We start from the raw sequence: 22136 nt of genomic DNA, 5'->3' as shown, positions 1-22136 counted from the left end.
ATTTGACACCGTTGACTTTTTAGCATATGTTTGACCATTCGTCATATTAAAAAAATTTGTGAAATATGTAAAACTATATGTGTACATGAAAGTATATTTAACAATGAATCAAATGATATGAAAAGAATAAATAATTACTTAAATTTTTTAAATAAGATGAATGGTCAAACACGCAACGGTGTCAAACATTTTGAAACGGAGGGAGTATTTACTATCTCCGTCTCAAAATATAAGAACTTAGAATCGGATAAGACATTTTCTATTACGACTGTCCAGATTCGTAGTATTAGAAAATATCTCATTTAATTTTAGATTTTTATATTTTGAGATGGATGCAGTAACTTTCAAAGGAGTCACGTTTGGTTGAAAATTCCACGCCATTGATCAGAATTCAGAAATGCTTGGGGAGGGTCTCTTCAGGCAGGGTCCACGGTCTGCACCAGCTCAGCACGAGCTTCTGGAAGACGTGCACCGGTGCAACACCCCCTTTATAAACGCCGCTCTCTGACTCCATTTCTTATCCACCCGCGTCGTCGCCTCTCGTCTACTCCTCCTCCTATCTCTCAATTCTCATTCCTTCCCCCTCTCCTGCCACCATGGAGGAGAGGATTCCAGAGCCGCAAGATCCCACCGCCGACGTCGCCGCTGACGTGCTGCCGGCGGAGGCTTCTTCCAGCGACGTGACGACGACGGGAGTGGAGGAGGAATCTGATTCCGATGGGGAGTTCGAGTTCGAGTTCCCCTTCGTCAGCAGGGACTCCCCCGCGGGCACCGCCGCCGTGGCCGACGACCTGTTCGCCGACGGCCGCATCAAGCCGTTCTACCCGGTTTTCGGCCGCGCCGGCGCCGGAGGAGGAGGCGATCGCCAGCAGCATCTGGCCAAGGACGACGCTGCGGCGACGGTGCCGCCGCGGACGAGGGGCCCGCTCGGGCGGCTCTTCCTCGAGGAGTCCCGTGGTTCGTTCGACAGGTGGTCCACGTCCACGTCGTCGTCGTCGTCGTCTTCCGCGCCGGCGTCCGACGAGGGCGGCCTGGACGGCGCGCCGCCGGAGAGCTACTGTCTCTGGACGCCCGGCGCCGGCGCCGGCTCCGCCTCGGCATCGGCCTCCCCGCGCCCGCCCAGGAAGAGCGGCTCAACGGGGTCCATGGCGCGGTGGCGCCGCATCAGCGAGCTCGTCGTCGGCCGCAGCCACAGCGACGGCAAGGAGAAGTTCCTGTTCCTCCCCATCCCGCCGCCCAGTAGCAAGGAGAACGACGTCGAACACTTCAAGCCCAAACCCAAACCACCCAAGCCGACGCCGGCAAGCGGCCGCAAGACGGCACAGGCCGCCGCCGCAGAGATCGACACGGTCGCCGCCATCCACAGGATAGCTTACGGCGCTAAGGGCGGTGGCGCCACCGGCACCAGCGCCGGCGGGGGCACGCCGCGGCGGACGTTCTTGCCTTACCGGGAAGAGCTCGTCGGCCTCTTCGCCAACGTGAACGGCATCAGCCGCAGCCACCCGCATCCGTTCTAATTAATTTTACAGTGTTTGGTTCTGCATATATTGATAGTCAATTAATCACGTGATTAGGTTAATTAATTACGGCTTAATGTGGACTATGAACAGTGTGAAGTCAGTGACTTAACTGGCCTTTGTCTTTCTCGGACAGAGTGTGAACGCCTACGGGTGGCGCGAGAAAAACCTCCATTAGACAAGGTTTTGTACACCCGAGTTTGTACATGTGCAATAGCAAATTCATTAATTTTGTGAGAGTGACATTTTTTTATTTTCCGTAAATTAATATTTACCTGTTTTTACTATATTCTTTAATAAATTATTTCTGATGGATGATGCACACGTGGTGATAGTACTGTTGGATCACTGTGTAGACACACATGATACATACTTTGAGCACGGTGCGTCCTGCTACTTTAAAGGAAAGGTAGTAACAGCTAATTACGACTAGCTTTAGGGCTGGAAACGAACGAGATTAATTAGCACAAAGCGCGACACGTGTGCGGCGCCGGCCGGCCGAGGTGCCGTGGATGCGCCGCCATCACGAGCGGCGGCGGCGGCGCCAGGTGGCCGGCCGGACTCCGACGATTCGATCGGTGCTCGCCCAGGCGGTGCGTGCATATAGGTGGAATTTTTGACCTCGTTGAAATGGAGGATAGTTTTAAAGGAATAGAACTGGACGGTGCAAAAATCCTGTAAAATTTGTGATCCAGAAAAAGGCCTTCATGTCTTTCTTTTTTAGTAATCGAGAGATTTTTCCAACGAGACCTAACCTACAATTGTAGCATTGAGATTTCAACAATTCTGCACATTCTAACTCATATTCATGATGCCTAATTTATGTTATGGTTAATTAACAAGGAGAAATTTTAAAAAGTATTTGTAGTAAATATCAAAATTTTCAGTGAATTCTACACTAGAAAAAAGGCATATAAAGGTATCGAGTTTTATAGAAAAATACAGTGATACTTTCTTATAAATGGTAAAAAAAAATTAAAAAATCAGATACAAAATATTTGCCTTGAAAAAAAAATCAGATCCAGAATGTGTAGCAGTGCTTCGTGATTGATTCGGTGCTTGTTGCTTAAGATTGCTGGAGACGTCCGGTAAGATATATGCAGTTCGCTCGTTCATAATTGGGATCATGACAGCATAGGGACAAACGTACGGAATGGCCAATCTGAAATGGGCACCACCGATCGACCGACGATTGCTAAATTAACTGGACACCATGATGAAAATGGCTCTCCTGTTCTATCGATTTGAAATGCTGGTGTTCGATCCATTTTGTGTATCTTTCGTGTCAATTCTCCGCGACTGTAGCAGAGCATTCATACATGAGAGCAGCTGATTATCACGTGCTCAACGATAGTTACATGAAAAGAAAAGCACATGCAGTTAGAACATATAACTGGAGTGATGGATTTGGATGGAGAGGTTAATTATCTCTCATCTGCTTGTTTGGTTTTTCAAACTTCTAATCTGAGATGAGATGCGGTAACTTCTAGCTGAAGCCCATAATCTATTTCTCTGTCTAATTCTACTTGTCTACACACCTTTACTGAATTTCCTGCATTCCAATATTTCCTCCTGTCTGAACTTCTTCTCCATGTTCAGAATTACTTTTTCAGAGTTTCATATTCAGAGACCAAAACCTGTGCCCAGAAACTGCATTCATTTCAGGTAGCAGAAAGTCAGTAACATTGGGTGAGATCCTTTGCTTGAGCTGGGAAACGTGCCTGATCGGGCTCAAACCTTCAACCATTTCCATTTAGTTTTCGCGTCGCATTCTCGCAGGAGGAAGCTTGATCGGCTAGCGTGATGTTGTTTTCGGGGGAGTAAAACGAAACAGAACAAAAGGAACAAAACAAAAGAGCCAGAAGGCATTGCGTCGCAGTCAGTCTCGTACTCCTATTAAAACTGTGAAAAAGAGACTGTGCGTGCCTGAGCTGCTGACCACTTGGCCGAGCAAACTCCACATTTTTGCCCAGGAGAATCCGGCGCCGGTGAGAGGAATTATCCATTTGATCTCGACGCACACCAATAGCCCGTTTATAGTCATCTGTTCCCGTCAACTTGTTCTCTGGATTGTTACTAGCTCACACCAGTGCCATCAGCATCAGCCATGACTACAGAAAATAACCCCTTTTTTTCCATTTAAAAACCTCCTGCAATAAAATTTTAAGAACAAAACTGTCATATATCTAATTTCTAAAAAAGAAATGTTACTATACTTAAGAGATACCAAGAGGTACCGAGAGGTATCAAATTTTGATACATATATGTTGGAGATATGGGCCCGGGGGTATGAGAAGTAGAGGGGAATTACTTTCCCTTTGGCCACGTGACTCTGCAGGTTGGCCCCACTCACGCGACACGCGAGTCGTAGAAGCAGCGCGGGGGGGGGGGGGGGGGGGGGGGCGGGGGCTCAGGGCATGACGTCACCCCCTCGGGCTCTCTCACGGCTTCGCCCCGAGGCCCTCACCCGGCCGCCACGCGGCAGAGGGAGAGAGCAAAAGGGGAGTGCAGGCTGAACAGCCATAAATGTGCAACGCCCCAACTGTCCCTCACCGCATTTAATGCGGTCAGGGCAGACGTGCGGCGCGCCTAGCTAACCCCTGTCCATCGGATGTGACCGGTCTGTGATCGGCCCGTCTCCGTCACATCCGATGGATAGGGCAGTCGTGTCCTCACGTCGCCCTTGTCCCCGGCGGAGTGGGGGTGGGTATGACCCGTCACATCCGGGCGTCACTTGAGGAAGGGCTGTTGCATGTCACCGTTCATTTATGAGGGAATGACAGGGCTGTCCCCCGTGTCAGACGGGGGACGACGCCGAATTCTGCTCAAGAAACGGCTATTGCTTAGCTTCCGGGAGAAGACACAGTTTGAAGCCCAAAAAAGTGGAGTGGGGTTCCCCCCCATAGAGGGTAGGTAGAGGCGGCACATGTGGTATCCCCTTAAGCTATAAAAGGAGGACCCTGCCCACTGAGAAAGGGGATGACGCCCAGAATACCTGAACTCCAGAAGAGAGAAAGCAAGTGCACTCTCCGGAGTGAAGAAACCCTTGTAAAACTCATCCATAATCCCAAACACAGAAGTAGGGTGTTACGCTCTATAGTGGCCCGAACCTGTATAATCCGACTACGTGCAAACTCACCGATAGTCCTAGGGATGAGCAAGCGACTTTCAAGAGACGGGCCTCCGCCCCCAGCCGAACTCACGAAAGGGGGGTCTCACGACTCCCCGCTATTGAGGGTCTTCCCTCGACAATATCAAAGGTACCGAGATGTATCAAATTTGATATCTCCTGTTACCTCAAAGGCAGTAAAATCGCTCTTCCTACAAATATAATTACAGGCTAAAAAGGCTAAAAAACAGGGGACGATTGAAATGATGGAAAATGTAATTCGATGGTACAGGGTGGACTACTCACATAGAAAATTGGTTGACTACCGCAAAGGTCATGGGTTCAAAGTCCTATTTCTACATGTAATGGCAAATTGACATCTGTTTTAGTTTGCATCATTGCAAATGTTTACAGAAAATGGAAATGCTTTTGTTTGCGTGTGTTGTCATACAAGGTGTTAGGACCAGGGTTGTCATTGACATGATGACCAATTTGAGCTGCCTAATACTACCTAAACTTAGGCTCATTGCTGACGCTGCTCTAGCTTTCAAGTTTTGGCCCTCTCCTATTTCCCTGACGTCATCTCCAGTTACAGCACCTAATCTGAATCATTGCCATCAAAACTCTCTTCTGCACCGCAACTTCACAACGTCATCTTGACGTATCAAAGACGTTAAAAAGAACATTCTCCTGAGCTAGTAAGAGTGCATTGACGAGCATTAGTACCCAGTCAAACACAACTCTGCATTATGAGCAAAGAATAGTATGTACTCCTACTATGTAGTAATACTACTCACTAGTCAAGTCAAAATGGCACTTGCTTTTGCCCAACCAAGAAGGCACCAAACATGTCGTTAATTCTGCAAGCAAGACCGGGTAAGAGCAGTGGTATTTTGGACTGGTTAGGCATGTAGCTTTGTGTCTCGATCGTCTCTTGCATCGTCTAGGTTAGGTTGATTGCTGGTCGAGGTAGTTGGCGTTGGAAAACTTGGAAAAGATGAGGAGTTGTGTGTGTCACTGTGTGGTGTATCAACGTCGCGTCAAGACCCATCGGCATAGTAGGCAGTCAGATGCGTATCAAAGCAAGGCCGAATTCATTTCTTCTCCGGTTGCTGTTCGTTGCTAGCGACACGCACGCTGAAGCATATTCGACGCCACGAAAAAGAGCAGATGGGGTTACACACTATTGGGGAGACTTTCACACCTAGCCGGGTTCACACTGGGATCAGTGTCGGTACTCTGTTCCTAATGGTTTCCTCAGATTCAACAATTCTATTTCTAGCCAATCAAGCAATCTTTGCTTGTCTGTTACAGATGCAAGGGTTCAGACTTCAGACATGACATGAGCCTCACAAGTCACAACATTTCATGTTGTTGTTTGTATATTTTTCATGATTACATTATACAGATTGTATAACTGTTCCAGCTAACGAAAATTGGGAGGTCTTTTGTGCCTGCTAAATCTGATTCCAACAATAGGGAAGTACGCAGATCAGTGAGCTCAGAGAAAGCAGGTTCAGAGAATTTCAGAAAACTGTTGCACTAGAAATTCGAGCTTTTTGGCTAAGTATATGTTGAAATAGTTTCCCAGCATGTTCAATTCCATCATCACGTGCTTTTGCATTTACGACTTTGTCGAGGCAGCATCATCTGTGTGAGCTTCAGAACCTGCAACCGTTTCTTCCAGCAATAGTGAGTCCCCTTGATTTGATCTATTCTCCGTTTCAGTAAATTGGTTGGCGCTGTCAAGTTGAATTTCTGATCTCGATTCGATGGTGTCCATTGACTGAGATTTCAACTCCCAGATGGAACTTTCTTGACCCTGCTTTTCCCATGGCTGTTTACCGACAAAATAAACGTGAGTGAACTGTGTTGTCCGAAAACAGCCTAGCATGAAGTTACTCTAATTTCAGCATAAAATGCTGGTTGTAGTCCCTACGTACATGTACATACTTTCTATCATGCTAACAAAAGAACTACATCCTATACTACTAAAGGTTTGTTTAGCTGGAAATGTAAAACTACAAACCTTGGGCTTTGGTGCCATGCGGGATTCCGAGATTGGTTGATAAGGGTTTGGAGGGTCATCATTAATGTCCTATATTGAAACAGAAACGATAAGGTCACAAAGTCAACTTGACAAGCATAAACTCAGATATACCTGTATATCATCTGGCCGCTCTCCCCTTTGTATCATTTCCATGATCTGTCAAGTGTCAAATCCAGTATGACAGTTAAGAGCTAATTTTTGGTTCAGCAACAGAATCTGCATACTTTAATATTCCTTACTCATCATCACAACATTAAATCCAAAAAAATAATAAAACTTTCTGGCTGATAAGTTGTTTTTGTCCTAATACTTTAATAAGAGCACACTAAAATTACTTGCACCATCATACAATAGATAATCCCCAAAATATATAAAACATGTTGATGAGTTGCCCTCCAATGTCCAGTATATGGTACATCAAAAGAAGGAAGAAAAATCTACTGTGCATGCCAGCAAAGCATTGAGCTGCACTTAGCGATTAAAGTGGATGAAGGAGTGCTCAAGTTTATATCTAAAACTATTAAGAAAGCGCACTTCCTAGCAAGGTAGTCTTGACTCTTGAATGACCTTTCACCAGCACAAGCAAATGTAACTTGCGTTCACTTACAGACTACTAGAATCATAGATCGTGCAACACGATACAGTCAGTAACAACTGTACACTCTAAACTTCATTGGTAAATATTCAAGTAGCATGCTTAGGAGTAAAGAAAAACACATCGATTCTACGCTCATGCTAGAGTGACAGGAAAAAAAAAAGGTGATGCTCAATATAGCTGACCTCCATATATGATTTTGGGTGGCGAGGCACCACAGGATCCACAGATTCAGTTTCAGGCTCAGGTCTCCCTATAAAAGCAAGAAGGAACAACAGAATTAGAAAACATGGATAAATTAGTCAACATGACTCATGGAAAGGCAGCATGAGCAAACCTGAATCATCATCCATACATTTTGTAACTGTTGAAGGATTCTCCTGTGGCAAAGAGAAAGGGATAACTTAAAGCTTGCAACATAAACATCATAATGCATGATCGATACCAAGTGTGGACTGAAAAAAACATTTTTCTGTACTTTTTAGCTGACCTGTGTGATTTTTGAAGAATGATCAGATACCCCTGAAAAATGAAGGAAAACACAAGGCGATGTCATTAGACATGTCTTGATGAAGCCATTTACACTTTAGAGCACCGTTGTGCATATATAAACCTAAAGAGGGGAAGTTCATTTGGAGTGACCAATCACACAGAACAACACCATCACCTAATCAACAATCTTGACAGGTGACCACAGCATACCTTGATATGTGCAATAATTTGGACTCATGGAGTTTGAAGATGGGCTCTGAAAATTGCAGAAACTAAGTTAGAGAAATTAATCAAGTCAGAACCACCAGTGATTCACCCCTGCTCTGAAAAAAAGAAGAGCCGACAAGGCAGCGAAAAGAACAAATCTTACAAGTAAACGTCGAAATGCCTCATCGATTTCATCCACGGTGAGCCCTTTCTTCTCAAGGAAAGAACGCCTCTGGACATCAGAAGAGGCCACTACCTTTGGGTGTTTCAGAAAACCGACCGCGCTCTGAACCAGCTCCTCCCTCACCGGTTCAACGGCCGCAACAGCCTCCTTTCCTGTCGAATCTCGCAAAGAAGTACGAACAGAAGCATCTGAGCTTCCTCGACCTAGAGCCATGGCAAGCATGGAGTTCATCGATTAGGTATCGAGCTACTGATTTTGCTTCCCTTCACAAATCACAACCCTAACTACAGACTAACTAGAGCTTCACTACCAAGTGGCGACGAAAGCAAGTAAGATTATGGATCGAACCTGGATCCTGCACCTCGTCGGAGAGGTGAGTCGCCGACGAATCCTCCATCCCGACTTCCGGGGAGCCAAGCACCATGGGTTGGATAAGAATTGGAGATCGGAGGAGAGTAGGAAGACGACTAGACGAACCGAGGAGAGGAGCCTGACATGTGGGCCCATTTATGTGGGCTCAGACAGGCCTGGCCCATAGCCGCAGGCCCACATTTGTGGGCCTACATGGGCCGGGCCCATGGTTGCAGGCCAGGCTTGTTTGGCAAGAAAGGATGGGGGAGGACGCGGGTGGCGTACAAGGCCGGGAGAGATCAACCGCGAGCGCGAAAACGAAGGCGAAAAGGAAAAGGAAAAAGGACTTATCAGCAGCGGCGGCCGCTTGGTTAGTTTGGAAGCGAGATCGATTTGCAGGGGAGGAGGAGCACGATGCGGCGGTACGACGAGATGCCGCCGGCGATGGTGCTGGTGCCGCCGCCCTTCACATTTCCCGCCGCCGCCGCCCGCACCAGGTCACCAACATCTCCGCGATCTTCTACTACTCAGATTGCTTGCATTCATCGACGAATTTGGTTGTCTTTTTTATGGAGCTGAAGTGTGGTTGGCATTGTTTGGGCAGGATGGCGGTGCCGGCGTACGAGGTCATGTTCGGGAAGCTCCAGCGGCGGAGCCTGTTTGACGATTACTTCGATCAAGTTGGGAGCATAACCTCAGGGATGATTATGTTGAGGCCACTGGTTGATTCTCATGTTGATTTGACCGCCAAAGTATCCATTCGAACATTGACTTTTTTTCGTTTTGTTAGCATTGTGATGATCTTTGATCTGGTTCCTTTTTATTTCGGTGAAATTTTGTGCGAAACGTGGATTATCAATAACGTTTTTTTCTTCTCTGTTTGTTATGATGTTTTTACCGGTTTTTTTTTCCTCCTACGTTATTGCAATGTATTTTTTTTTCTTAACTCGGCTTTACTAGATGACTACAACGGGTGGTGAGGCTCTGTTTCGCTGGCAGAGGTGGTTATTATTGCATAGTTTACTAAAGCTTCATTATTTCCAGATTTCTATGCCACTTTGTTACTATTCTAAGCATTTACTCTAAACAAAAAATGGCTCAACTGAATTACTTTACAGATATTTGGATGATCCAAATACCTTTATGGACCTTCATTTGTCAACACCAAAACCGTAAGCATTTTCTTGTTGGATTGACATTTATGTTGAAACTTATATCCTAAATGGTGCATAGATAATGTTGATTTCGCTTATAACTTTTTTATCCAGCATGGTGCAGCTGAGGTCGTGTGCTTACTATCCTAAGTATCGAATTGGTGCATTTGGAACATTCCCTTTACTTAAGGCAAACAGGTAGGCCATATCTTGTTTATGGTCGCAGATCATGCATAGGTGTTATACTTTTCCACTATATGCTACCAATAATTCTGATATTCTCATTATTGATTTCTATCAATATGCATTGAACCCATAAAAATGACATGGTTAAATTTATTTATTTATTTATTTGTAGGGACTGTTCAGAAGGAGATTATGGTATTATGGGTTTAAGATATGGTTCAGAGAATCTGTCTATTGGGGCATCCTTTCTGCCGTTTGCTTGTATGTAATTACTCATAGTTCTAATTCTAACTTATTTGGACTTGGAGAATGAAAATAATATGCAGCCAAGTAGATCAGCTGTCTCAATTTTAAATCAATATGTTTAAGTCAAGCTCTAATGATATTCTTACATATTGTCACAACATAATATTTTCTTTGCAGTATCTGGTCAAGTACCCTACGGTGCATGGTTAGTTGGCAGGAAAGGGAATATAAGCGCAGGGATACAATACAAGCCACTCTGTGAGTGCGAGTTACTAAACCTTAACGGATCATAGGAAGAGTAGCCTAATGAAACTTAAGAATTTTCCCCCTTATCTCTCATGAGTTTTGAGGCATTACATATGCTTATATGTTAAAAAGTTGTCCTTTCCTTGCATTCAAATAAGGCCTTCAAATAATTAGATGTTGATTTCCCCTTTTATAAACTTTTAAAAGTTTATGGCATTATGTTGTTGTATTTGATTCTCTCTTTTTCATTCATAAATACTCTAGCAGGTGAAAGCATGCATCCTGTGCCTTTGACAGACTTGAAGAACTGGAATTGTGCAATTAGTTATGGTATGGGCTCAACTAGCCCACTCAGCCCTTCATTCAATTTTTCTCTAGAGCTTGTCAGAAATACACAGGTTTGCCATTATTGTTCTCATTATTTGATAACAGAGCTTCACATAGTTTGTACTATATTGCAGTTGTTAGGATATTTTGACAAGATTATCGAAATAGCATGTTTTTGATGGATACCTTGTGCATGTTATTAAGGCATCTTTTAGTTTTAGTTCTGCCGCACTAAAAATGTGACTATTCATGTCATCAGTCTCAGTATATGTATGCACATGTGTTTATACACAAGAATTTCATATCCGCACGATTATCTATACCTCCATGTTGAATAACGAAACACCGAACAATGTCATGAAACTATGGGCCTGATGTCTTGTTTCTTCCTAACCTTGACTCTGTTGGGAAGGAAGCAATGATCTATTATCTAAAATAACAACAATTATATTTGTTCGCTGCTAAGAAAAACTTGATAACCTGCCGTAATTTGATCTTATCTCAATCTCAATTGCAACAATATTTATCTTTTGAATCTCATGTGTGATGTCATTTTCTTTTCCTTGATGTGCAGCTAGTTGCATCGTTCTATCAGCACTTCGTTGTTCAGAGAAGGGTATGGAATTTTTAATTTAGTCTATGTTCCATAAAAATGCTTCATGTTTTCTCAATTTATTTAAAGGATTACCCATTCTGTTGCGCTCATCAATGTGCTCTAGGTTCTAGCAGCATGTTAAGGATTAGCTTATTTGTTTTAGCACTATTCTTTCTAGGATGAAATGTAAATTGTTGTATACTGTGTGCACCTGACCAAATAATTTCCATCCTTTTTTGGTTCGATGCATATTCAGATTATAAGATGTGCATGCAGGTGCATTTCAATGGAGAAAGAAGAATCTGAGATAGCAATGCCACTTTACATGTTTTCAAAATAGATAATTTTGCTTACTATATTCCCTCGTGCATACTGTTTTAGTACCCCCCCTTTTTTTTTTGCTTTCATTATCTTTGCACCTCTAGGAAGCCATTGCATTGTGCACTCTTTTCAAAAAAAAAATTGCATTGTGCCATTATGATACAACTAAAAACTATACAAAACTGATATTATAGGATATAGGACACTAAGTTATGAAGATTCATGAGTTGAAACGCTAAGTTATTTTATTTATTAATCATTTTAATGTAACTAGGACATATTGAATCTTGACAACAATCTGCATTGTGTATGTCTAATTGTCTATTAGGTAATGAATCCCCGTGAAGAAGAACACATTATCGGAACCACGAACTTTGTTGACTTTGGGCTTGAGTTAGCCACAAGGTAAACATAAAAATTAAGATAATTTTCTGAATTACGCATCAATTATATTAACTAATCCCTTTTTTTTGAGCCTTAGCTTGGATAAAGACAAGGCGAAAGAAAATGCTAGCAATCCCTCATTCCAGGTAGCTGCAAGTTGGCAGGCTAGTAAGAACTTTCTAGTAAAGGTCAGTTATTTTTCATATCATTTATGCATTAATAAAATAAAATTTATTAGAGAATACCTTAATGGATGAAGGAAATTTCAAAAAATCTATTAAAAAGAAAAGAGGCGGCTCACATGCTACTTGGTGGCAAAGTTTTGTAGGACTTCTCTGCTAAACATATTTTAAAATTTTCTTTTAAATTTATAATAAACTAGCATATTACTCGTGCGTTGCAATGAGATTTTAATTATTAAGTTATCATTAATGTGTTATTACCATCTCTTAATTATTGTACATATTTGTTACTCACGTGTGGATCTTTTTAGCTTCACACTCTCTCACAAAAAGTAGAGAGTTGGTGGAAGTAGTTGACATATGGGTCCTCTAACCCCCATATGTCATCTCTTTTTCTTAAAAAAATTTGAGAGTTGATAGTTAGGTGGTGGTGGTACCCCCACTACTCATTTTATAAGGATTATTGAATGGTTCACAACTCACAAGGTGTATTGAGAGTAAAGATGAAATTAACCCTTATGCTTAGGTTGGTATTTTCATTTATTTGTGGTGACACTATTTCTATTTTCTCAACAGGGAAAGTTAGGTCCCTCCAAATCTTCCATGGCTTTGGCAATGAAATCTTGGTGGAGACCATTCTTTACATTTAGCTTCACAGGTTTGTAGACCTTCTAATTTTAGCTAGCAACAATTTTATTTGCAAGGGGAAAGTTATCACAACAAGATTCATGGACACTTCAACATTAAATTACGCTTTAAAAGTTCTGTGTTTTTTTTACCCTCACTTAAATATCTCTTTTTGTTCCCCTCTATTTTGGTTTCAATGAGAATTTTATGTTTCCCAATAGGGAGATAGAAATTCTCTTTTAATATTAGCAATTTATATTTGAAAGATTAACAATCGAAGATTCGTAATCTAAATATCCCCACATACCCCCCCTTTTGTTTCTCTTACATCAAGTGCTATAGTATTCAAGTTTTTTCTCAATAAGTAAAACCTCATATTTGGGGGTTTGAGATGCTCATATATTATATGTGGCTCGTTATAATAGGAAATGATGTTGTTTAAATTGTTCATAATGGCTCCATAATATTTCTTTTTGCAGCTATGTATGATCATTTGAAGGGGACAGGATCATATGGATTTGGGATTTCCATTGAGGATCTTAAAGAGCCCAGGTTTTTTTTTATCTACCACAAGATAATATTGCTAATATGTTACAATATTGATAATAATATTTGCTATCTTATTGGGATGCAGTTATCAAATGGCTTATTCGAACTATGTGATTGTCACACAAAACAAAGAGGATGTGGAACCCCGGTTTTTAAAGAAGCTAGGGAAGAAGTACATATTTCAGCCGGACATTGATTCAGGCAATTATGACAATTTGCCTACAGGGTTGAAGCCAATAGACAAGATATTGTAACTATATTCCAATAGACAAGATATTGTAATCATATAATTTCCATTCTTTGGTGTAGGAACTTCAATATAGCTTAATGTCTCGTTTTACTTTTTTTTTAAAAAAAATACCTGCATTTTTTTCTCATAGTGAATATTGTGGCATTTTTCTATGAGTATGTATACACAATGATACAAAATGAGACATTCTCTACGATATGGTGGGAAAGTTAGCCATATCTGCGATTTGGTAAGTAACAAACATCAGCACTTATTTAGTTGATTGATTATAGATTGATTATTATAATGTCTTGAAGCAACACGCAAGTAGAGAGACTGAGGTTCCTTTCCCCTTCCCAACTCCCCCTATCGTTTTTCACGCACATGCTTTTCAAATTGCTAAAGAGTGCAGCTTTTGTAAAAAGTTTCTATACGAAAGTTGCTTAAAAAAATCATATTAATCTATTTTTGGGAAAAAAAATTAGCTAGAACTTAATTAATCACGCGCTAATGGACTGCTCTGTTTTCCATGCGCACTGTGTTCCGGTTGTGAACCTCCCGTAACGAACATAGCTCTATACCACATTTGTTTTTTAAATAGATGACGTCGTTATTTTTTTCACATATTTAAACATTCATCTTATTAAAAAAATTTATGGCACATTTGATCATTCATCTTACTTTAAAAAAAATTATGTAATTATAAATAGATGACGTCGTTATCTTTTTCACACATTTGATCATTTATCTTATTAAAAAATTTATGGCACATTTGATCATTCATCTTACTTAATTATGTAATTATAATTTATTTTGTTGTGAGTTGTTTTATCAGTCAATGTACTTAAGCATGATTTATATTTTATATATTTGAAAAATAAATAAATAAAATAAATGGTTATATCTATTAAAAAACGGAGTAAGTATATGCATATGCAGCTTTTAAATTCCAATCTAAAACGAAACGAAATTCCGTAGCGCGCAGTTGTGTGACATGGGAGCAGAAATATTTCAGCCACCGCTCTTTCGATTTCAGAGTTCAAAGTGACCGACTGAGAGGAGGAGGGTTCAGGAAGGAAGGAGAGGGAGAAGAAGAGGCAGCGTGCGCACTCGGCTTCGTCAGAGATGGGGATCTTCTGGAGCAAGGCGGAGCCGCCGCCGCCGATGGTGCTCGTCCCGCCGCTCTTCGACTACCCACCCATCGCCGCCCGCACCAGGTCCGCCGCCTCCGCCTTCGCCGCCGCCGGTCTCCCCCCTCTTCTCCCTTCTCACCTTCCCTCCCTAAACGAAATCCGTCGAACTCGCTCGTTTGCGTCAGGAGCTAGTGTCACTGGTAGTGCTCGCCTTATTACACTCTCGGTTGATTCAAACGTGTTCTACTTCTACATGAATGCGCGATTCGCTTCAGTAACTAGAGCCTTGTAGTTGCAGGTTCCCCCACTCGCTAGGCTGAATAATCGTGATTAGTGTTTAGTGGTATCTCGCGCTTGGCCGTTCTCTACATTCTGAACTGAACCGAAGCTGTAGGTCGGTGCAAATGTACAATGGCATTCACACCGGCTGCTTATGGTTGTAGTTCCGATTCTGATAATTTTTGCTGGGAATGCACATCTCTGGCTGAGACACTGGACGGACGCAAGCATTTTGATAAGATATACTGATAATCTGTGTGCCTTGTGATTAATTGTAATGCTCCTAAAAGGACGAGAGGTCTCTATGTAGTTAGCCTATGATCCTTCTGTTGTGATTCACTGAAATGGTTCCGGTCCTAAATATGCAGGATGTCGGTGCCAGCGTATGAGCTAATGTTTGGGAAGCTCTCGCTGCAGAATCTGTTTGAGGACTACTTTGATCATGCGGGGAATATGACCTCAAGGGTCATGCTGAAGCCACTGGAGGATCCTCATGTTGATTTGATTGCCACTGTATCCTGCCAAACATGACATGACATTACCATGTTATTTTATTTTGTTGTTTCAGGTTCTTCTGGTACTATGGTTTCTGTCTAAGCTTAATAGGAAATGAGGAAATGAGGATAAGCGGATCACCATTTTTTTTACCCTTCTTATAGTTGTCATTTTCTGTTGCTTCATTTTGCTAGCAATTACCATTGCCTCTGTTCATAACTCTTTGCTCAAAGAAGGTTAGATCATCTCTCCCTTTCGTTACCATGCCATGGTTTTTATACCACTTAATGACATTGTTGCTGTTATTTATAACCAAAATCTGGAAAAGCAAGTCTGTGTTGAAAAGGTCTGCCCTCTACCATTTTTGCTTGTTCTGGTGATTATGATCTACTGGTGCCAATTATATGTTAAATTTTGGCACAAATTTATGTCTACTGGGAGGCCTGATAGGATCAATGTTATTGCATGACTCATGACTGATAAATTAACTTAGATTGTTAACATCGTTTGCATTTGTTCATCTTTGGTACAAGAAATTATTTTAAGATGATACTTTCTGGGAAGTCAGATTCAGTGACTTTTTCTTGGTGCAATAAATATGCTTTTTATGGACTTGAATTCTAGTTTTTGAAAGAAAAAAAATTGCCTACCTTAATATTACTAGGTGTCTGCAGCTGCTGATAAAATAGACGGAACACAAGTAAAGGGAGATGCTCTATTTCGCTGGCAGAAGTACTTACTATTCCATATATATTACCAGTCCTTGATTTTTATGTACTATACTTTATAATTTAACATAAAAATGCTTTACTAATTTTTTAGAGATTTAGATGATCCCCATACCTTTGTGGACCTTCTTGTGTCAACTTCAAACCCGTAAGTACTTTCTTGTTATGTGGATAATATCATCAATGCAGTTATTATTTACTTATGAAAATTATGTGGATGATGCTGGTTTGGCTCATAACTTGTTATCCAGAATGTTGCAGGTTAGGTCATGTGCTTACCATCCTAAGTACCGTGTTGGTGCGTTTGGGACATTCCCTTTACTAATGGGAAACAGGTAGATTACCCCATCTTGTTTGCAGTTGCAAATCATGCATGGAGTTGTTAGAGCTTTCCACAACTATGTTTGTTGACATCATAGATAAATGATTGCAAATAATGTTCATCTGAATAATTTCAATCAATATGCTTATAATTTATAAACCATCAGAATCAGAGAGATAAGTTTTTTCAGGGTGCGTTCTGAGGATTATGGTGTCATGGGAGTAAGATACGGTTCAGAGAATCTATCATTTGGGTCTTCCTTTGTGCCATTTCCTGGTATGTAATCATTTATGATTCTCATGCGATTTATTGTTATGACTAAAGATGATATGTGACTGTTTATAAACATACCACAATATCCAATCTTTACAATGTCCTCGAAGAGGCCCCTAATAATGTCTATATGCAGTTCACTTTTTCCTAAGGTCACATGTGCTGATATTACCTTCTCTCTCTCTCTTTTTTGACAGGATCTGCTGAACTACCCTCTGGAGCATGGTTGGTCGGGAGAAAAGGGAGCTTAAGTGCAGGAGTGCAATACAAGCCACTTAGTAAAGTTTTTCTAGTCTGAAGCCCAAATTACTTCCAATCACATTAGTCTTCAGTAAATAGATGTTGATTAGTTTATCAACTGGTAAAATTTCAACTCCAGCACCTAAGTTAATCAACAGAAGATGAAAAAAGTTCAATCGTGAATTTTGAATAGCATCTTTGTATTATGTTAGCTGAGTTGGACTTTGAAATTTTATGCTGGTTTTGAGGGGCCTATTTGTTGGAGGTGTGGAGCATGCAAAGTTGGGAACACAATAAATAGTTGCAGCACTTGGTGTTCCTTTTCTCTTCTAGTAATTTTTTTAACAAAAGTTTTTTAATGTATATGGACATAGTTTTCCCTTAAAATGTCAGTTCGGCGCTTTTCATTTCAATCATTCTTTTTTTTTTTTACCAGGATTTCAATCATTCTATTCACCATCAGAAGAATATACATGCATGTCATGGGAAACCTGAAATTTTTCATTCAGATAGAGGCCTATGGACTGCATCTTTGTCTTATATCCAAATAACTATGGATGAATGTTCTTCTAAATTCAGATAAAGATACTAAAAGGCTGAAGTTTATTGTATGTTGGTTTTAATATTACTGGACTGGAATGCTGTTTTTGTTATGACTTGTGCAATAGGTATCTGCTATCTTGGCGTTCATCTGCATTTTCATGCATTTAGAGAATTAACATGAATATTGAGTTATTTATTTGCACCTTTTGAGTTTTTTTTAATTATGGTGCTATACTAATTCTACATTATGCGAATTCTGCAATAGGTGGAAACAAACATCTTATGCCATATACAGATTGGAAGAACTGGAATTGTGCAATCAGTTATGGTGTAGGATTAACAAGCCCACTCAGTCCTTCCTTCATTTTTTCTCTAGAGCTTGCCAGAAGTACAGAGGTTTGTGGCAATTGTTCTCTTTTCTCATTTAGGAAGCTTCACCCAGTTAATTAGCTTGTATTTGCTATGATCTCTTAACAATGGTACAGAGTATAGACAATTTACCATCTCTGATGGAGTGATGGATAGTTGTATGTGGTCTTTGAGGCAAACTTTAAATGTGGCTTTATAAATACGTCCATGCTATTTTTCTCTCTAAAGTTCTCTTTATCCAATTACTTCTCCCTTGATCTAGGTGCATATTATAATTAGAGTTGGACTAGTAATTTTAAATGGAGTACTTGAAATGTTGCAGCTCTTACAGTATGTGTTTCTTGTAATAAAAGAAATCCTTCATATATTCAAGAATTTTATAATTAATCACATGAACTGTGTCAAGAAACAAGCTGGATGCTTATGTGTTTCTTTCTTTTGGGTATTATTATTATTTTATTTTATTTTATTATTAGTGGATAAAAGAATAAGGAAGTACTCCCTCCATCTACTTTTGATAGGCATATTTCCAAATCTAAAAAAAAAAAATTTGATGGGCATATTTCAATCCAACAACCTATTATCTTAATAACTTTCTCTGATTTAATGTGTGACTCTCCATTCTTCCACAAAGGTTGGCTACATGGGCATCGAGAAATGTAAATATTAATGAATCGCTTGTTTACGAGGAATGACTAGTAGCATGTTTAAATGAATGATAGGTAGAATTACTTATCCTTGGTCTGTGTGCCAAGATGAAATATGACTATCAAAAGTAGATGGAGGAAGTACAACACTAGCACATATGAAATAATCATTGATTGGTGACATCTCTAGCTAGTGTGACCTTCATCGAGACTCGTGTGTAACAACATTTTGTTTTCCTTGATGTGCAGTTCATTGCATCGTTCTATCAACACATGGTTGTTCAAAGAAGGGTAAGAGTGGTTCTCTTTCACTATAGTTCATGAAATCTTCTTGATGCTGAAAACTATTAAGAACATCAATTTTTTAGCTTAATCAAAATTTTCTAGTATTAGTTCAGAATCTATTAATTTATGTGGATCCTTGATTCCTCAGTTTCATAGTTTCCTGGTATCGGTTGCATGGCATCAATTTTATGATAGGTTGGATAAATATCTGCTACTCCAGCTTTTTATAATATGCAGAAAAGCCTATCTTTAACCAATTAACAGAAAAAATACTTACAGTCATGATATCTTCCACTCATCCACTGTTGAGTCGTTTATGGTACGCCACAAGTTTTTAAACTTGAAGCTTGTTGAGACTTTGTGCTGATTGTATCTACCAGGTTAAAAACCCTTTTGAAGATGATCAGATTGTTGGAATCACAAACTACATTGATTTTGGGCTTGAATTGGCTACAAGGTAATCCTTAAATAACTATCACTATGTTATTCACATATCAGCTAACTAACTCCATTTCACACCGTTGATAGGATTGATAAAGATAAACCATCAGAGAGTGCCAACAATTCCTTGTTTCAGTTTGCAGCAAGTTGGCAAGCTAATAAGAACTTCCTATTCAAGGTTAAGTAGATCCATTCATTTTCATCAATTAGGTCTCTAGTCTTTTAGAGAGGATGTACAACCATAGCATGCACACCTTGTACCATACAATTTGCATATCCCATCTTAATGATTTAAGAAACTATGGAGATGTATTAAATAGGACGATGAGGCCATGAGGGGTTCTACCTAGTGCAAGAATTCAACCCAACCTACAGAATAGTTTTGCCCTTTTCTGTACGTTGCTCCATGGATGGAATTTTGCCATTTTATGTTGGATTATTTTGCGCCTTGTAGAAGCAATCATTGTGAATATGAATATGATGCAAGAAAAGATGGGAACACATTGAGCATATGCAGTGCCCGTATCTTTAGAGTTTAGGATACAACATTACTTTACTTGTTTTTAATATTGATTGCTCTCTTCTTCTTAATAGGGAAAGCTAGGTCCTTCCAAGTCTTCTGTAGCTTTGGCATTCAAGTCATGGTGGAGACCATCCTTCACATTTAGTGTCACAGGTGTGTACCTTGCAAATACTTCTGCATACAAATAACAAAACTAGGCCAGCTATTATATCTGGAAAAAGGATGTATCCACTTTTTCCCTATGGAAAAAAAAGTCAAATATTGATTATTGAGACCAACTGATTCTGCAGTGCTTGGTCCATTGTTAAATTTGTATTCTGGTGAAGTAGAATAATTGAACCCATAGAACATGGAGAAAGTTACTAGTGAGATTGCTCCAAACTATCAATAATTTGTTTTAAAAGGACATTTAGGGTGTGTTCGCTAGTTCCGGTTGGGAACACTTCTCTCACGCACGGAAAACGGCGGTCCATTAACGCGTGATTAATTGAGTATTAGCATTTTTTTTTTCAAAAATGGATTAATTTGATTTTTTTAAAGCAACTTTCATATAGAAACTTTTTGCAAAAAATGCACTGTTTAACAGTTTGAAAAGCGTGCGCGTGGAAAACGAGAGAGGGGAGTTGGGGAACCTTGGGGAAATAACTCAGCCTTAGTTGTTCACTGACTGCATTGACATCAATTTGCGCTTGCAGCTGTGAACGATCATTTGAAGGGGACAAGATCATATGGATTTGGAATTCGTGTTGAGGATCTTAGACAGCCAAGGTTCTATTATTTGTTTCTTGTATTTGTATTATGTCTGTTCGAGATTTATGTTCATCTATTCTAGTTATTAGAAACGGTGCATTGGCTATTAATCGAGTACACTTTGTTCGTTGTTCTTAACAAAATGCAGTTACCAAAGGGCTGATCCAAACTATGTAATGCTAACACCAAGCAAGGAGCACTTGGCACCAGGTGTTTTGCGAGAGTACGGGAAGCGGCCCATGTTCCAGGCAGAGGTTGATTCGGGCAACTATGATCATTTACCTACAGAGTTGAAGCCTATCAGCAAGATATTCTAGCAGTGGCCGTTTTTGGTCAATCCTTTGCTCAAAAGAACTTCACCCGGTACATCTGAAAGGCATCATCAAACGTAGGTCTGTTTCAACTTTGCAAGACAGTTGGTCCATTATGATGTACAAGTTTTGTCGTGAAGAATGTCTAGGTTGAAACTTAGTGATATCTCACCTTGGAAGTGTAGCCATCAACTCCGTAGATTATAGAAGAATGTGGGCAATCAAGTTGAAGTTATTATTGAGCGTGTTGAATTAATTAATAGACCATATGGTTCGGTCTACTCTTCTGCACTTCACAAACACGGACCAGAACTATCCAAGTCTATTTGAGGTACGTAATCAATTTGCATTTCATTTTTTGGACAATGGTGTCTGCAACATGTTGCCTGTTTTATTACATGTTTTGCGGTGAAAAGTTTACTTACTATCGGTCTCCAACTGTTACTTTGCCGGGATTGATAGTTTCTCCATCCAGTTGATGATTTTGTTGTCTGATGTCACTTTCATTTCAGTTGGGAAAAAAAATCTTATGCAGCAGTCAGTAGGGGGCAAAAGAGAAGTCCTTTGTGAGTTGGTGACCATAGATCCATAGCATGGCACCTAGGAAGCCTATAGTACCTCCATCCGGAACAAGGTAATTTAAATAAAATAGATTTATCAATGCACAAACAGTTTAATTGCTGAGCGTGTACAAAATCACAAACCAATCACGTGTCACATCTTTGAAAGTAGCATGATCTTTTATCTTCTTAAATTGTTTATCTTTTATTAGTAGAAGCACGACGAAAGAGACAAAAGCGTAGCCCATCGTGTAAGCGAGGCAGTCTTGGGATGATAACGATACAGTATACACCCTTCATCCTAAAATATAGCAAATTTTACTTAGATACCAAAAAAAATATTATATTTTGGAACGGAGGGAGTAGATCATACATGCATACTACTTTCATCTCAACATATAAAAAATATAGCAAGTTATAGAGTTTAAATTTTATTTTAAATATAATAACGTGGGAGGTAATATTTGCCAATAAACTACTGGCATACACCTTACTCATCTTTGAGAAGGTAAAAATGTTTTCTTTTTTACTATGTCCTTTTACCTTTCTTCTTAGTATATACTATTTTCTAAAGTTTGTTGTATTTTGAGATGGAGAGGGTATATCAGTAGCATATGATTTTTGAAAGATCCAGTGGTATATACTTTATCCATCTTAAAATATAAGAGATTTATCTCGATAGATCT

The 22136-nt window shown here is 40.2% G+C and overlaps 4 protein-coding genes across 6 annotated transcripts; 3 read left to right on the top strand and 1 right to left on the bottom strand.

Moving 5' to 3' along the window:
- Positions 1-519: 519 nt before the first annotated feature.
- On the top strand, positions 520-1770 carry LOC4339706 (uncharacterized). The gene has a single exon (XM_015782584.3). The coding sequence runs from the start codon at positions 597-599 to the stop codon at positions 1515-1517; it is 921 nt and encodes a 306-aa protein (XP_015638070.1). The 5' UTR covers positions 520-596; the 3' UTR covers positions 1518-1770.
- A 4199-nt stretch (positions 1771-5969) lies between these two features.
- On the bottom strand, positions 5970-8594 carry LOC4339705 (peroxisomal membrane protein PEX14). Of its 2 annotated transcripts, none has more exons than XM_015782176.3 (9): positions 8503-8594; positions 8134-8357; positions 7974-8019; positions 7762-7793; positions 7609-7651; positions 7457-7524; positions 6788-6832; positions 6656-6724; positions 5970-6463 (listed from the first exon to the last, which is right to left on the bottom strand). In XM_015782176.3, exons 1-9 carry the CDS (start codon positions 8576-8578, stop codon positions 6251-6253), a joined length of 816 nt encoding a protein of 271 aa, XP_015637662.1. In that variant the 5' UTR covers positions 8579-8594; the 3' UTR covers positions 5970-6250. The 2 variants fall into 2 exon arrangements, with proteins under 2 accessions (XP_015637662.1, XP_025881607.1); XM_026025822.2 differs by having other exon boundaries at positions 8134-8306.
- Positions 8595-8843: 249 nt separating this feature from the next.
- Positions 8844-13788, top strand: LOC4339704 (uncharacterized). Of its 2 annotated transcripts, none has more exons than XM_066311051.1 (14): positions 8844-9002; positions 9110-9257; positions 9466-9506; positions 9624-9677; positions 9774-9857; positions 10018-10106; positions 10269-10349; positions 10605-10735; positions 11239-11280; positions 11909-11985; positions 12062-12152; positions 12723-12804; positions 13253-13325; positions 13408-13788. In XM_066311051.1, exons 1-14 carry the CDS (start codon positions 8920-8922, stop codon positions 13574-13576), a joined length of 1245 nt encoding a protein of 414 aa, XP_066167148.1. In that variant the 5' UTR covers positions 8844-8919; the 3' UTR covers positions 13577-13788. The 2 variants fall into 2 exon arrangements, with proteins under 2 accessions (XP_066167148.1, XP_015639039.1); XM_015783553.3 differs by having other exon boundaries at positions 10602-10735.
- Positions 13789-14585: 797 nt separating this feature from the next.
- LOC4339703 (uncharacterized) lies at positions 14586-21256 on the top strand. Its single transcript, XM_015784188.3, has 14 exons — positions 14586-14768; positions 15332-15476; positions 16123-16190; positions 16281-16334; positions 16438-16521; positions 16699-16784; positions 16979-17059; positions 17830-17960; positions 18830-18871; positions 19246-19322; positions 19394-19484; positions 19901-19982; positions 20525-20597; positions 20728-21256. Exons 1-14 carry the CDS (start codon positions 14677-14679, stop codon positions 20894-20896), a joined length of 1275 nt encoding a protein of 424 aa, XP_015639674.1. The 5' UTR covers positions 14586-14676; the 3' UTR covers positions 20897-21256.
- Positions 21257-22136: the final 880 nt, after the last annotated feature.

Source organism: Oryza sativa, chromosome 5, assembly GCF_034140825.1.
Source record: "Oryza sativa Japonica Group chromosome 5, ASM3414082v1".
Classification (NCBI taxonomy): Eukaryota; Viridiplantae; Streptophyta; class Magnoliopsida; order Poales; family Poaceae; genus Oryza; species Oryza sativa.
This window is presented reverse-complemented; position numbering and strand designations above follow the sequence as displayed.

What these genes read in the sequence shown, in the direction of transcription:
- LOC4339706 (XM_015782584.3), top strand. Translation starts at nt 597, where the DNA reads ATGGAGGAGAGGATTCCAGAGCCGCAAGATCCCACCGCCGACGTCGCC.
- LOC4339705 (XM_015782176.3), bottom strand. Translation starts at nt 8,578, where the DNA reads ATGGTGCTTGGCTCCCCGGAAGTCGGGATGGAGGATTCGTCGGCGACT. An exon ending in AAATTATTGCACATATCAAG is followed by an intron (nt 7,794 to 7,973) that starts GTATGCTGTGGT and finishes TTCATTTTTCAG; the next exon opens with GGGTATCTGATCATTCTTCA. An exon ending in GCATGGCACCAAAGCCCAAG is followed by an intron (nt 6,464 to 6,655) that starts GTTTGTAGTTTT and finishes GTCGGTAAACAG; the next exon opens with CCATGGGAAAAGCAGGGTCA.
- LOC4339704 (XM_015783553.3), top strand. Translation starts at nt 8,920, where the DNA reads ATGCGGCGGTACGACGAGATGCCGCCGGCGATGGTGCTGGTGCCGCCG. An exon ending in GCTCTGTTTCGCTGGCAGAG is followed by an intron (nt 9,507 to 9,623) that starts GTGGTTATTATT and finishes ATTACTTTACAG; the next exon opens with ATATTTGGATGATCCAAATA. An exon ending in GAGGATCTTAAAGAGCCCAG is followed by an intron (nt 13,326 to 13,407) that starts GTTTTTTTTTAT and finishes ATTGGGATGCAG; the next exon opens with TTATCAAATGGCTTATTCGA.
- LOC4339703 (XM_015784188.3), top strand. Translation starts at nt 14,677, where the DNA reads ATGGGGATCTTCTGGAGCAAGGCGGAGCCGCCGCCGCCGATGGTGCTC. An exon ending in ATGTTGATTTGATTGCCACT is followed by an intron (nt 15,477 to 16,122) that starts GTATCCTGCCAA and finishes TAATATTACTAG; the next exon opens with GTGTCTGCAGCTGCTGATAA. An exon ending in GAGGATCTTAGACAGCCAAG is followed by an intron (nt 20,598 to 20,727) that starts GTTCTATTATTT and finishes AACAAAATGCAG; the next exon opens with TTACCAAAGGGCTGATCCAA.